Below are 14,334 nucleotides of genomic sequence, written 5' to 3'. Positions count from 1 at the left end.
TTATTTAGGTGATGAAATATGAGGGACTAGAGCAGAGGTGTTAAAGTCCCTCCTCGAGGGCCGCAATCCAGCCGTGTTTTCAGGATTTCCCCAATGAATATGCATGAGATCTATTAGCATACCATGAAAGCCTTGCATGCAAATAGATCTCATGCATATTCATTGGGGAAATCCTGAAAACCCGACTGGATTGCGGCCCTCAAGGAGGGACTTTGACACCCCTGCCTAGAGTAATGAGGGAATGGCAATAGATATGAGGTCTTTACACGTTGGGAGGGTACAGAATAAATACAGTCTCAAAAAGGTGGGTTTTTAGTACACGGAAAGCTCTTGGTGAGGATATTCCAGCTTTTAGTGACTGACTAATGGTACACTGAGGAGGCTTGATGAGTATACTCCAGGATTCAGTGATTTGAGTGTAACACTGCACTGAGAAATCAGGGATTTAATGATTGGTTTCATGAAAATCTTTCTGGTGGACAGTTGGATCTTTTGAAGTTCATGAGATGGCTGGGTGGAGTTTGACTGTATGTCCTCATTCACCTTTTTTTTTTTTTTCTTTTCACCACAGAGAGAATTTTCTGGTGTTGGACATATTCTTTGAAGCACTGAACTATGAAACGATAGAACAGAAGAAAGCTTATGACCTGGCAGGGCTGCTGGGTAAGAGTCTGGAGTCTTTGCTGATCTGAGCGTCCTGCAAATATAGTCTATCCAGTAATATCCACTGTATTATGCCACACCCAGAGCATTCCCAAATCCAGAGCGCTGCCACAGTAATACCACAATTCAGGTACCTAATCTAGAGTGTTCCTGTATATAGGCAGGGCCCTAGGGTCCCATAGATTTGCACCCACAAAATCATTCCTGCCCCTCTTCCATATTCCTCAAAGAATTGCTACATCAGCAACTGTGGAAACGATGGTTGTGGTTGGGGCAGTGGCAGCAGCCCTCGTATCTCTGCCCATTCCCACGCTGTGACGATCTTGGCTTGTCTGAAGGGCAGCAACAGCTGGAATCGGTGTTTTATGATTCCAACTGCACAACGATATAGGGTCATAGGATGTAAGTTAAGAGGTTTGGAGGGGGTGAGAGCTGTGGGTAAGGAACTCTTGGGGGTTTGAGGGAGGAGATCAGAAGAGCTGGAGGCTTCAGTGGTTCATCTCTCCCTCACCTGATCCAAAATCTCTTCTCCCTCCTTGATTCCCTTCCTCTCTCTTCTATTTTTTTTTTTTTTTAATTTACCCTATTTCTCCCTCCTTTGTCTCTTCTCTTTTCCCTCCTCTGATTTCATTTCTCTCCCGTACTCTCAATTCCTTCCTCTATCCTGTCCCCCAGCTTCCTTCTCAGTGCTAATCACGGACTACTTTACCCCAATAAAAAAACAAAGTGATTGAACACACAAGAAATATCGACAACCAACTATTTTTATAAAGTAAAATTATGTTGTGCACATACAGTGGCGTACCTAGGGTATGTGGCACCCGGGGCCCATCATTTTTTGACATCCCCCCCATGTAAAAAAATATTTTTTGTAATGACCATGAAACGGAATAAATGGTCAGAATAGAAACAGGCAGTGAAAATTTTCTTATATTCCAAACATAACATAACATAAATTATGTCTGAATTGTCATGACATCAGAAGTGCATATGGAGTAGTTGCAGGTGATGCTTGGGACAGTTCTGATTGTGTTAGTTCGGTTTTATGTGTTTTTTGAATAGAAGGGTTTTTATTTCTTTTTTGAAGGTTTTGTAGTTTGTGGTCGATGTCAATTGGTTGTAGAGTTGGGGGTCGAGTGTTGCAGCTTGAATGGCTAGGAGGTTGTCGAACAGTTTTTTCTTTTGACGTTTTTGGTTGGAGGGTGTGTGAATGGTGCGTGAGTTCTCCTATGTCTGTTTGAAGTGGACTGAATTATTTAGCTGAAGAAATTAGTTACCCCCCTCATCCCACACACATTAATTCTCTTCCATTTTTGTTCCCATTATAAAAAACACTGATAAGTTCCCAGAAAAAAAATACATTAAAATAAGAAGTGAAAACAAAGGCCCCTACAGATGAGAACATAACATAAGAATAGCCTAACTGGGTCAGATCAATGGTCCATCATGCCCAGTAGCCCATTCTCATGGTAGCCAATCCAGGACACTAATACCTGGTCAAAACCCAAAGAGTAGCAACATTCCATGCTACCGATCAGGGCAAGCAGACACTTCCCCCATGTCTTAATAACAGATTATGGACTTTTCCTCCAGGAATTTGTCCAAATCTTTCTTAAAACCAGCTACACTATCTGCTTTTACCATAACTTCTGGCCACTTCATTTTTAAGTTTAGATCTTTCCTTTCAAACAGAGACCTTGCTAGATGTCAAATATAGCACAAGGTAACTTCACATGGACTTAGTTGTGCAGGAAATGTGAATCTCCTCATACACCCACCATATAGTTCAAAAATGTGCAAAGGTCTGTTTTTTTCTTTCGATCACTACATAGCCTAATGCCACACAAGCAGCGCTGTTTCAAACATATTCTGTAGGTCAATGCTAAGGATAACAAAGTTTCCTTCCTTGGACCAGAAAGAGATACTGATAAACCACTGGAAGAGATCCCAAAACAACACCCAAAGACCCACTCAGTGTGTGAACCAGTTGAGTGGAGTGGAGTGGACTAACTGGGGGGTGGAAATGGGCCCGGAGTTTGCTCAGCAGAATTTCCCAGACCACCTGTTATTCTCAACACATTGACACGCTGCCACCACCACCACTAGGAACACCTCACTGGGTAGGCCAGCTATGCTATAAACTTTATAAAACACATTATTATATTTTCTTATAAAGCACATATTTTAACTGAACTCTCTGACATCCTCAGCCTTGCCATTCACAAAAATAGAAGGAAGAAAAGTTCCCGTTTCCTGCTGTCTCATGTCCCTGGCCAATACAATATTTTTCTTCTGCAGACCCTTCAAAAGTCTGACCAAATCCTCGTTTCACTTGCATTATAAAGTACTGAGGATGCCATCTCTCTCCAATCCCAGGTCCTAAAGTCTAAGACAGTAGCGCAAACTAATGCTGCCAGATTCAGGAAAAAAAATTTCGATTCGATTCAGCCTATTGAATTGGTTTTTCAATTCGATTTTCCTGCCCAATTGGGTGATTTTTTTCAAAACTCCTGGTGGGTTTTATAGCTTTTTCACCCCCTTTGGTTTCTCCTAACCACACTGGCGCTGTGGTGTAAATAAAATAAAGAAACAAAAAGGACTTTTCCTCTCTCTGTTAAATCCTAGCTCACATTTGCAGTCCAATACCAGTTCTGGCAGGATACACATTTCAAATCTGACATATTGTAATCACAAAACAGAAAATAAAATTAATTTTTCTACCTTTTGTTGTCTGGTTATATTTCAAATCTTGTTGGTCCAAGGCTCTGGTTTTCTTCTGATAACTTGCTTGCCAGGGTCTCCTTTCTTCTTTCTGCATGCTAACTATCCATCTGCCAACTCTGTCCTCCCTTTCCATTTCCCTTCCCTCCCCAGGAAGTCTGGTATCTTTCCTTTTTTTCATCTCCCTCCACAGATCCACCTTTTCTTAACTACCCTTTCATCCGGCATCTCTCCCTCCTTCCCCACCACCCCAGAGTCCACCATCTCTCCCTTTCTTTTCCCAATTACCCTCCTATCCAGTATCTCTATCCCTCCTCCACACCATCCCTTATTTCCAATTTCTCTCCCTTTCTGTTCCTTCCCTCCCTCCCTAAATCCCATGGTCCATCATCTCTCTCCCTCTCCTCTATTTTCAGACCCATTATTTCTTCCCCCCCCAAAGTTTGGCATATGCACTTCTCTTTGAACACCCCCTTCCCTCCGTGTACTTCTAAACCAGGGTCCCCCCCCAAAGGCCTGTCCCCCCTTAAAGGTCTGCTTGTCCCCCCTTGAAGGCCTGTCCCACCCCCTTGTAGACCTGTCCCCCCTTGAAGGCCTGCCTGCCTGTCCTCCCCTTGAAGGCCTATCCCCCCTTGAAGGCCTATCCCCCCTTGAAGGCCTGTACCCCCTTGGAGGTCTGCACCCCCCCGAAGGCCTGCACCCCCCCCCGAAGGCCTGTCCCCCCTTGAAGGCCTGTCCCACCCCCTTGTAGGCCTGTCCCACCCCCTTGTAGGCCTATCCCCCCCTTGAAGGCCTGCCTGCCTGTCCTCCCCTTGAAGGCCTATCCCCCCTTGAAGGCCTGCACCCCCTTGAAGGTCTGCACCCCCCCTGAAGGCCTGCACCCCCCCAAAGGCCTGTCCCACCCTTGAAGGCCTGTCCCACCCCCTTGTATGCCTGTCACCCCTTGAAGGCCTGCCTGCCCCCCCCTTGAAGGCCTGCACCCATTGAAGGTCTGCACACCCCCCGAAGGCCTATCCCCCCCTTGAAGGCCTGCCTCCCCCCTTGAAGGCCTTCCTATCACCCCCCTCCCCCTTGAAAGCCTGCCTGCCTGCCCGCCCCACCCTGAAGGCCTGATGCCCCGACCCACCCCGAATGACCGCTCACCCCCCTGGCCTCCCCGCACCACCTATGAAGCAGCCGCAGCAGGATCGTGACGTCAGCGATCCCTGCGCTGCTTCCTGCGCCGTGGTCCCGCCCCTCCTCTGATGTCAGAGGAGGGGTGGGACCGCGGCGCAGGAAGCAGCGCCCAAGCAGCTCAGGGATCGCTGAGGTCGCGATCCTGTTGCAGGCTGCTTCATAGGTGGTGCAGGAAGGTCAGTGGGGCGAGCGGTCCTTCGGGGGTGGGGGGGACTGAACGGCAAGGCCGGGAGAACCCCCTTAGGGCTGGCACCCGGGTCGGACCGCCCCCCCCCCTTGGTACGCCACTGTGCACATATTTGCAATTGTATGCATTCTAGACCACATCCCTACCACTGAATTTTCTCAGGTTGCCGAATGTACCTATAAAGTGTGTGACCTATAAAGTAATACATCTGCAATGTTTGACCAGGAATTCTGTGTTCAAAAAGTGTGGTACAAAAGTGTGTCAAAATCAGAGTTTGCCTATGGAGAAATCGCAAGAGTGGCATAACTGGAGTGATACTTCTGGGTACCACACAGAGATTAGGAAAACTGGTAAATTGTGAAACAGTATAATAATGGGTGATTTCAATTACCACAGAAAGGCAAAAGTAGAAACTCAGTGCCAGAAAACACACTCCTTTCTTCAGGAGACGTGTGGACAATCCTGCTAACACAACCTCAGTAATGTAGAGGAAAAAGACCTCCGTGAACACAGCACACCTCCCAAATAGGACAAGCCAATAAATCCAAGAGAGGCCAGAAAAACCTCCACACATCATCAATATTGTAAACAGTCAATCCCCACAAACTGCTGGGTTAGACACAGGAATGCAATCTTCTGGTGCAAGTTCAAATCTCTATAATATCCAACTTGCTTGGGAACTATAAAGGCACTAACACATCCCCAAGACTGGTGTTAGTATTGGTATGGAGCACAGGAACATCAATTGCGAAACAATTCTCTATCAACTTCACCCAGAAATAACAATGTCCTGTTCTCAGCGTCAGCCTCAGCCCAGCCCAGAAATTAGAGCAAAAGAGCAAAAACAGAAGAACATACAAATTGCCGCTGCTGGGTCAGACCAGTGGTCCCTCGTGCCCAGCAGTCCGCTCACGCGGCGGCCCTCAGTCAAAGACCAGCATCCTGAGACCAACCCTACCTGCGAACGTTACGGTTCAGCAGGAACTTATCTTGAATCCCTGGAGGGTGTTTTCCCTTACAACAGACTCCGGAAGAACGTTCCAGTTTTCTACCACTCTCTGGGTGAAGAAGAACTTCCTTGTTTGAATGAAATCTATCCCCTTTCAACTTTAGAGAGTGCCCTCTCGTTCTCTCTACCTTGGAGAGGGCGAACAACCTGTCCTTATCTACTAAGTCTATCCCCTTGAATGTTTCAATCATGTCCCCTCTGTCTCCTCTTTTCAAGGGCGAAGAGACCCAGTTTCTCTAATCTCTCACTGTACGGTAACTCCTCCAGCCCCTTAACCATTTTTGTCACTCTTCTCTGGACCCTTTCGAGTAGCACTATGTCCTTTTTTATGTACGGTGACCAGTGTTGGATGCAGTATTCCAGGTGGGGGCACTCCATGGCCTGGTACAGCAGCATGATAACCTTCTCCGATCTGTTTGTGATCCCCTTCTTAATCATTCCTAGCAGGGAGGATAGATAGACATTGAAGAGGAGTGTTACTTTTCCGTAAAAGATTGAAAAAAACCCACTTAACTGATAAACGCAGCTCCTGTAGACTATTGCAATCCACTCTCCAGCGCTGCAAACACACCCACAGCAACTCAATCCTGTTACTTATCCACACAGGTCAAATATACCAATCTTGGGGGCTTTTCTCCTTCGTTGTGGCAGCAGAAATCCTCTCACGGATTAAGAATTGGTTATCGGACAGAAAACAGAGGGTAGGGTTCCCATTGGAGGAGGGTAGATAGTAGAGTGCCACAGGGGTCTGTACTGGGACCAGTGCTACTTAACCTATTTATAAATGATCTGGAAATTGGAATGACCAGTGAGATGATTAAATTTGCAGATGACACGAAACTGTTCCAAGTTGTTAAAACACGTGCAGAAAGACATGGGTCAAGCCACTGCTGGCGCTGGATCTGTAGCTGCTACTATTTGGGAGTTTGCCAAGTACTTGTGGCCTGGATTGGCCACTATGGAAACAGGATACTGGGCTACGTAGATGGACCATTATGGCTGACTGAAAACCATAGAAGCCAGAGCTCAAATTCCATTTTCCTACTGATGTTCCTTGTGTCAGGCAAGTTTCTTTTCTCCTGCCCCCCTCAGGTAACTTACACTGGGGCTCATAAGAATAGCCTTACTGGGTCAGACCAATGGTCCATCAAGCCCAGTAGCCCATTCTCACGGTGGCCAATCTAGGTCACTTGTACCTGGCCAAAACCCAAAGAGTAGCAACATTCCATACAGAATCTCAAAGAATAACAAGATTCCAGAATCCCAGAGAGTAACAAGATTCTAGAACCCCAAAGAGTAGCAACATTCCATGCTACCGATCCAGGGCAAGCAGTGGTTTCCCCCATGTCTTTCTCAATAACAGACTACGGACTTTTCCTCCAGGAACTTATCCAAACCTTTCTTAAAACCAGCTACGCTATCCGCTCTTACCACATCCTCTGGCAACACGTTCCAGAGCTTAAATATTCTCTGAGTGAAAAAAAATGTCCTCCAATTGGTTTTAAAAGTATTTCCCTGTAACTTCATCGAGTGTCCCCTAGTCTTTGACATTTTTGACGGAGTGAAAAATCGATCCACTTGTACCTGTTCTATTCCTCTCGGGATTTTGTCGACTTCAATCAAATCTCCCCTCAGCCATCTCTTTTCCAAGCTCGATGTAGAAAATTGAGCGATAAAGCTGCTGAAATCATAGTTTCTAGCAAAATTCTCTGTGGGACACATTCTTCAATGAGCTGCAGATTACCACCATGTTTTAGTCCCCAGCTCACTGTAAAGGGACTTTTTTCATTTATGGGTCTTAGCAGCCTCCCAGCCCCCTGATTTGACCCAATCCAGCTCAAATGCTGACACCCCCAAACATGACCTGACCCTTAGCTGAAAGGTAGCCAACCCCCAACTCACACAATCCATAGTAGTCTAGTAGCCTCTGACTCCACTAACGCAACCTCAACATGAATTAGATTTCTTAACCACCCAAAACAGTTTATAATACATTGAATAGTAATCGGGTACTCGGTACTCAAGTGTTTTCCCTATCTGTCTCGGCAGGCACATAATCTGACTGTGGTGCTTGGGGCGATGAAGGGTTACACTGGGATTGAACTCACAACCTCAGGGTGCTGAGACAGCTGCTTTAACCACTAGGCCATCCCTGAATAAAACACCTCGGGCAGTACTTCTTGTAAGGATTCAAAATCCTTATCGGGGAGACTGCTAGAGGTCATAGCAGCACCGGAGCCAGGAGTGAGTTGAACCACCTCTGCCTGAAATTGAAATAATAAGTTACAGGGAGGTAGAAATACGACCTGGGATACACAGACACCCGTGGAAATAAAAGGTTGGCTTAGACGTGGGTTTGAAAAGTCTAGCACTAGTTCGAAGTTGTTCTTGGTTATTATACAAAGCATTAAATTTCTACTTATCTGGAAAGAGCATTTGTGATAGAAGTTCTATTGAAAAGTATAATATGTTAAATGCTTTAACTATTATTTATTGCAAACAGCCACCTGCGTTGTCTTTCTTCCTAACCTCCAGGAAAATGATTGTGGTAGTGAATAAAATTAAAACCAAACTCATTCAAAAGAAGCTCAGGTTCTGTTTTTTTTCATGTAAACCCACTGATTGTTCTGAACTGCAGTCTGAGGTATTTTTCTAGCTGTGACAAAGAGGGATTACTGTAAGATTCTTGTTCAGGCCACAAAAGCCCATTACATAAAACAAAGATGAGAATGTTTTAATGTCCTTGTATCGCTTCACGGGGCCGTCCCACCTCAAATACCGTGTACAATTCTGGTCGCTACATCTCAAAAATCATATAGCAGAATTAGAAAAGGTACAGAGATGGGAAACGAAAATGCTAAAAGGTTTGAGACGACTTCCCTATGAGGAGAGGCTAAAGCGACTAGGGCTCTTCAGGTTGAAGAAGGGATGGCTGAGGGGTGATAGGATGGAGGAGTGGAAAGAGTAGATGTGAATCACTTGTTTACTCTTTCTAAAAATGAAGCTACTAAATAGTAGATTTAAAACAAACCAGAGAAAATATTTCTTCACACAACGTGTAATTAAACTCTGAAATTTGTTGCCAGAGAATGTTGTAAAAGTGCTTGCTTAGCAGGGTTTAAAAAAGGTTTGGATAATTTCCTAGGATAAGCAGCATAAAATCAGTTTTACTCCTTGGGATCTTGCCAGGAACTTTGGACTTGGGTTGGCCATTGTTGGAAACAGGATCCTGGGCTTGATGGACCTTCAGTCTGTCCCAGCACGGCAATTCTTATGTGAGCCAAGTATAGGACAATCAAGCCATTGTGGCATCACTGCAGAGGTTGGCTCTTAGGCATTGGTGGAATGAGGCATTATGACATCACAATCTCAGCTCTGGAATGTTGCTACTCTTTGGGTTTCTGCCTGGTACTTGGGACCTGAGTTGGCCACTGTTGGAAACAGGATACTGGGCTTGATGGACCTTCAGTCTGTCCCAGTAGGGCAACTCTTATGTTTATGTTCTAAAAATATTAGAAGGGGTTGTTTGTTGATTTGCTTATTTGTTTTATCAATAAAAAGACCTAAAGGTGTAGAAACTTCCAGATGACCTGCTTTGGATTCTAAGGTTTTCTCATCCTTTTTTGCAGAATTTGGCACATATTCCTGTTCCTAACCGACATTTGAAAGGTTGGGTGGTGGTTTATTTCAGATTGCAACTGACTTCGGCCCAGGGCTACATATTTCCTGGTTCCGGTGGGCTTAAAATGCCTTGAGCAAGATAAAAAAAGTGCATTAACGATACGTAATGTTGTCTGGTCAGAATAACAGAGCAAGACTTAGCCAAATGAGGTCACAGATACCATTTAGGGTCTTGACACGTGTCATTACAATGTTCCTCAGCAGGTCGTGACCTGAAAAAGATTGGTAAGCACTGCCTTAGACCTAGAAGGGCAACTTCTATAAATGACGCCTAAAAGTTAAGTGTCGTTTAGACGTCCAGCAGCCCAATGCTCAGTGAATTCTATTTTGCATAGACGCACAATAGAGAATCGCGCTCAGCAGATTTAACTGCTATGCTGTCAAGTGTTGTTTTGGGCATTGCGTAGACGTCCTGATGATGACTCTAAGAAATACGATCATGTTGCGAATTGCATTGGTTGCCCGTGGAAGTTGGGCTGTTTTTGTTGGTGTCAGGTCAAAAGCGCGCCGGGACAAAGGCACGCCCAGACAATTGAGAGCAGCGCGGAGGCGCACCGCTCAAAATTACTGTTTTTAGGGCTCCGACGCGGGGGGGGGGCGGGGGGGAACCCCACCACTTTACTTAATAGACATCGCGCTGCGTTGTGGGGGGTTGTAACCCCCCACATTTTACTGAAAACTTCACTTTTTCCCTGTTTTTAGGGAAAAAGTTAAGTTTACAGTAAAATGTGGAGGGTTACAACCCCCCAAAACTCCCATATCGCCGGCGCGATGTCTATTAAGTAAAGTGGGGGGGTTCCCCAACAAAAACCCCCGTCAGAGCCCCTAAAAACTGTAATTTTGAGCGGCGCGCACCTCCATCTTGCGCTCAGTTGTCGGCGCGCGCCTTTGTCTTTCGCGCCGTTGTCTATGAACCGTTTTTGTTACAAGGTTTTATATGGTGCAGCCCCTACTTATTTGGCTAATAGTTTTTCCATAGCTACGCACAAATGCTCTGTTCAATTTCCCTTCTGTAAAAGGTTGTAAAAGCAGGAAATCCCTAAATCACTCTTTAGCATCTCAGGCAGCTTCTCATGAAAAAGAATTTCGATCATTGTTGCTCACAGACATTTTAGAAAACAGCTAAAATCCTATCTTTTCTCCAAACACCTGACTAGCTGACTCATTCAAATAGACGATTATGTTTAATGTTTAGAATCTTTTGTAAACCGCGTAGAACTTTTTGGTAACGCAGTCTGTGATGTCATTAGAACAGCGATTTTATGCTGGGTTTTTACATTCAAATTGTATGCTATAAAATAGCATGCAGAAGGCAGAGGACTCCAGGCTCCTGGCCAGACTCTTCCTCCCCATGAAGCGCCACTATTTTATTTATCTATTTATCTTTTAATTATTTATTTACCACTTATATTGTAAGTGGTTTTTACATTCTGCTACGTTATCATATGTCTCTTCTGTCCTTGTGGGCTCAGGTAATGAGGGGATTAAGTGACTTGCCCAGGGTCAGAAAGAGCAGTGAGGGATTTGAACCCACAACCTCAGGGTGCTGAGGCTGTAGCTCTAACCACTGCGCCACACATTCCCATCCAGAGAAGAATATAGTTTCACAGTACAGAAGGGCCGGGGAGAGAGTTACTCGGATTTACAACAGGCATCCCTCCCTCCCTCCAGCTCTTACACTGAACCATTCCTCACCTGCTTGTTTTCTAGGTGCCAGTTATTTGATTCATGCCCCCACCACCACCACCACCACACACACACCTCAGGCATTAAACCACATGTCAATTCCAAAGCCAAGCTTATATCCTCTTGACTCACAGTCGTTTCGCTAGGATACATATCAAACATGTACCTTCAACACTTGTCCAGTTCCTCTGCTGTTTTCCAAAAAATCTCTTTGGCTTCAGTGTTCCTCAATCAAAGCACATGAAAAATATATATATATATGTTGCATACTAAACCTTCTGGTTCTTTTGGTATAAATAGGACTCCTCTTTGATAATAATGGAAAAAAATGTTTAATAATGCATTCCTCAAGCAAAGCAGATGAACAAATGTATTGCATACTAAACCTCATTCCCAAAGTTTAAGAAAATAAGAAGAGAAATCCTACTCACAGGGGCTGTGGTTCAGAGCAAGTGGACATGTTTGACACACAATTGTGACATCATTGTGACATCATCAATATGCACCTAGATGGCAGATTGTCACTAAAAACAATAGGAATATGTGCTGTGGTACCTGACCATACTAGGGATTTGAACCCACCACTTTGTGGAGATAGAAGAAGAATCGTTAACCACTGAGCCACATCAGCTCTGGACCCCAGAGTGCAAATATAAATGCCAAAGTCCTCTCTAATGAGACAAAAAAAAAAAAAGATGTGAAAGTACCAGGAGGGTTTACAGTGGATTTGAAACCACCAAGGCTCTTTCTGAACATTTAGGTTGTGGTGTGGGATTGTCAGAAGGTGTTGGGGTGATGTAACTTCAGGAGACTCACAGGGCCAAAAGCTGATGTGGCTCAGTGGTTAAACGCATTTCTTCCATCTTCCCAAGGTTATGAGTTCAAACCCTGGGATGGTCAGGTACTCCAGCATATACTCCTACTTTTTTTTAGTGACAATCTGCCATCTAGGTGCATATTAATGATGTCACAATGATGTCAAGATTATACGTCATACATGTCCACTTGCTCTGAACCACAGCCACTGTGAGTAGGGTTTCTCTTCTTATTTTCTTAAATTTTGGGAATGAGATATAGTATACAATATTTTTTTTCATGTGCTGTGATTGAGTAATGCATTATTAAACATCTTTTTCCATTATTATCAGAGTCCTCTTTACCCCCCAAAAAACAAAAGACCCATTCACGTACTGTATATGTGGACGCCTCCAGCATGCTAATTCGCACCTAAGTCACACCCACCTAACTCGCACCCAACGCACACCCAAAAGTAGACCTGGTTTTGCAATGCCTACATTTTAGGTGAAAATGTAGACATCTTTGAACGCTGAGCGCCATACGATTCTGTAAATGGATGTCAAATTAAAACCACACCTATCCCATTAGACGTGGCTTTTTCCATTGTGCATCTATGAAATTGTAGTTGCCTATTCTGTGAATCATGCAGAGCCTTTGGACGTCTAACTTTCAATTACTGCTTGTTAAAGTTGTTAATTTATTTACAGTATTTTTTCTATACCGTTCTCCCAGATGAGCTCAGAACGGTTTACATGAATTTATTCAGGTACTCAAGCACATTTCCCTGTCTGTCCTGGTGGGCTCACAATCTTTCTAATGTACCTGAGGCAATAGGCAATTAAGTGACTTGCCCAGGGTCACAAGGAGCAGGGTGGGATTTGAACCCACAACCCCAGGGTGCTGAGGCTGTAGCTTTAACCACTGCGCCACACTCTTCAATCTAGTTGAACATCTCAGTTGCTGGGTGTCCACATTGTGGAAAACCTAACTTTAGGCGTCCTTTATGGAATTTGCCCCAGAATGTACATATTTTAAAACCAATTTGCCCATCTGGATGAGCTACCTGAGATATGCCCACCCTCTGTATGGGTAAATGTTTGCCTTCTGCTGCATTTCCTTGAAGTAACGGAAAAACAAGAAATTTTCATTTCCAAAACAAAGGGGGTAAAATACCTGCAGGAAAGACTTTGCAAATATTCACATATCATAAACTTCCATGCTAAAGGTTATGTCTTTATTTAGGGGACATTGGAGGACAAATGGGGCTATTTATCGGAGCCAGTATCCTGACCATCCTGGAGATCCTGGACTATATCTACGAGGTGAGAACCGAAGAAAATGAATGTGGAAAAGCAAAAAATGGTAGCCACATTGGGGCAATTCTATAACTTCCCAAGGCCACGTGAAGAGATTCAATTATTGAATACCAGCATCTCCTGATATCAGTGCACTTAACATTAACACATCCACAGGTGTACAAACCACAGACATAGAAACATGATGGCCAATAAAGGCCAAATGGCCCACCTAGTCTGCCCATCCAAGTAACCATTATCTCTTTCTCTCTCTATCCCAGGCCCTTTTGAGTTCAGACACAACTGCACTCATGTAAATGCAGTAAGGATGCATATAACTTACAATACAGCTCATGTGTATGCCTCCTTGCATAAATGCCTTTACCACTTACGCAGGCCCTTAAAAAATAGCCTTTAGGCACTCTGCTAGAACGTATGCTCCCTAAGTGTACATTTAACCACAGAAGTGCTCGTTTTCTGTAAAGATAATGTGTAAATGCAGGCGCTCAGTTTCTAGAATTACCATTGTGGAGTGCTGCTGTGCACCAGGGGGTACTGTGGTTGCAGGAGGAATTTGTTGCCAGAGAAGGTGGTGAAAGCAGGTAGCTTAGCAGGGTTTAAAAAAAGTTTGGATAATTTCCTGAAAGAAAAGTCCATGAACCATTATTAAGCTGGACTTGGAAAAATACATACACTGCTTATTTCTAGGATAAGCAGCATGAAATCTGTTTGACTCCTTAGGATCTTCCCAGGTACTTGTCACCTGGATTGGCCAGGACTGGAAGCAGGATTCTGGGCTTGACAGAAACAGAGAAAATGACAGCAGCCCCTCCATCTTATCTGCTTTTTCCTCCAACCCTGTCCTGGAGGACCACTAGCCAGACGGCCCTAATCTCCATTACATGCAAATCTCTTTCATGCATAATCATTAGGGCTACCCTGAAAATCTGACTGGCTGGTGCTCCTCCAGGACAGGGTTGGGAACCACTGCTCTAAGAGATCCCTCATGCCTGACTCATGTTTTCTGGTCTGTCCTGTGGGACACTCTTATGTCCTCCACAAAGATCTCTGGGTCAGAGCTACATTTCCAAAATGTTCCATTCATGTATTTTGATACT

The 14,334-nt window shown here is 44.5% G+C and overlaps 1 protein-coding gene across 1 annotated transcript in view; it reads left to right on the top strand.

Annotated features, from left to right (window-relative positions):
- ASIC4 (acid sensing ion channel subunit family member 4) overlaps nt 1-14,334 on the top strand; it is a 311,699-nt gene that overhangs the window by 283,528 nt on the left and 13,837 nt on the right. The window contains exons 7-8 of the mRNA XM_033946240.1: nt 572-663; nt 13,164-13,243. Coding sequence (XP_033802131.1) covers nt 572-663; nt 13,164-13,243 — 172 coding nt within the window. The remainder of the gene's footprint in view (nt 1-571; nt 664-13,163; nt 13,244-14,334) is intronic.

This window comes from Geotrypetes seraphini, chromosome 5 (genome assembly GCF_902459505.1).
Source record: "Geotrypetes seraphini chromosome 5, aGeoSer1.1, whole genome shotgun sequence".
NCBI lineage: Eukaryota > Metazoa > Chordata > Amphibia > Gymnophiona > Dermophiidae > Geotrypetes > Geotrypetes seraphini.
Note: the sequence above shows the minus strand (reverse complement) of the source record. Positions and strands in the feature narration are given on the sequence as shown.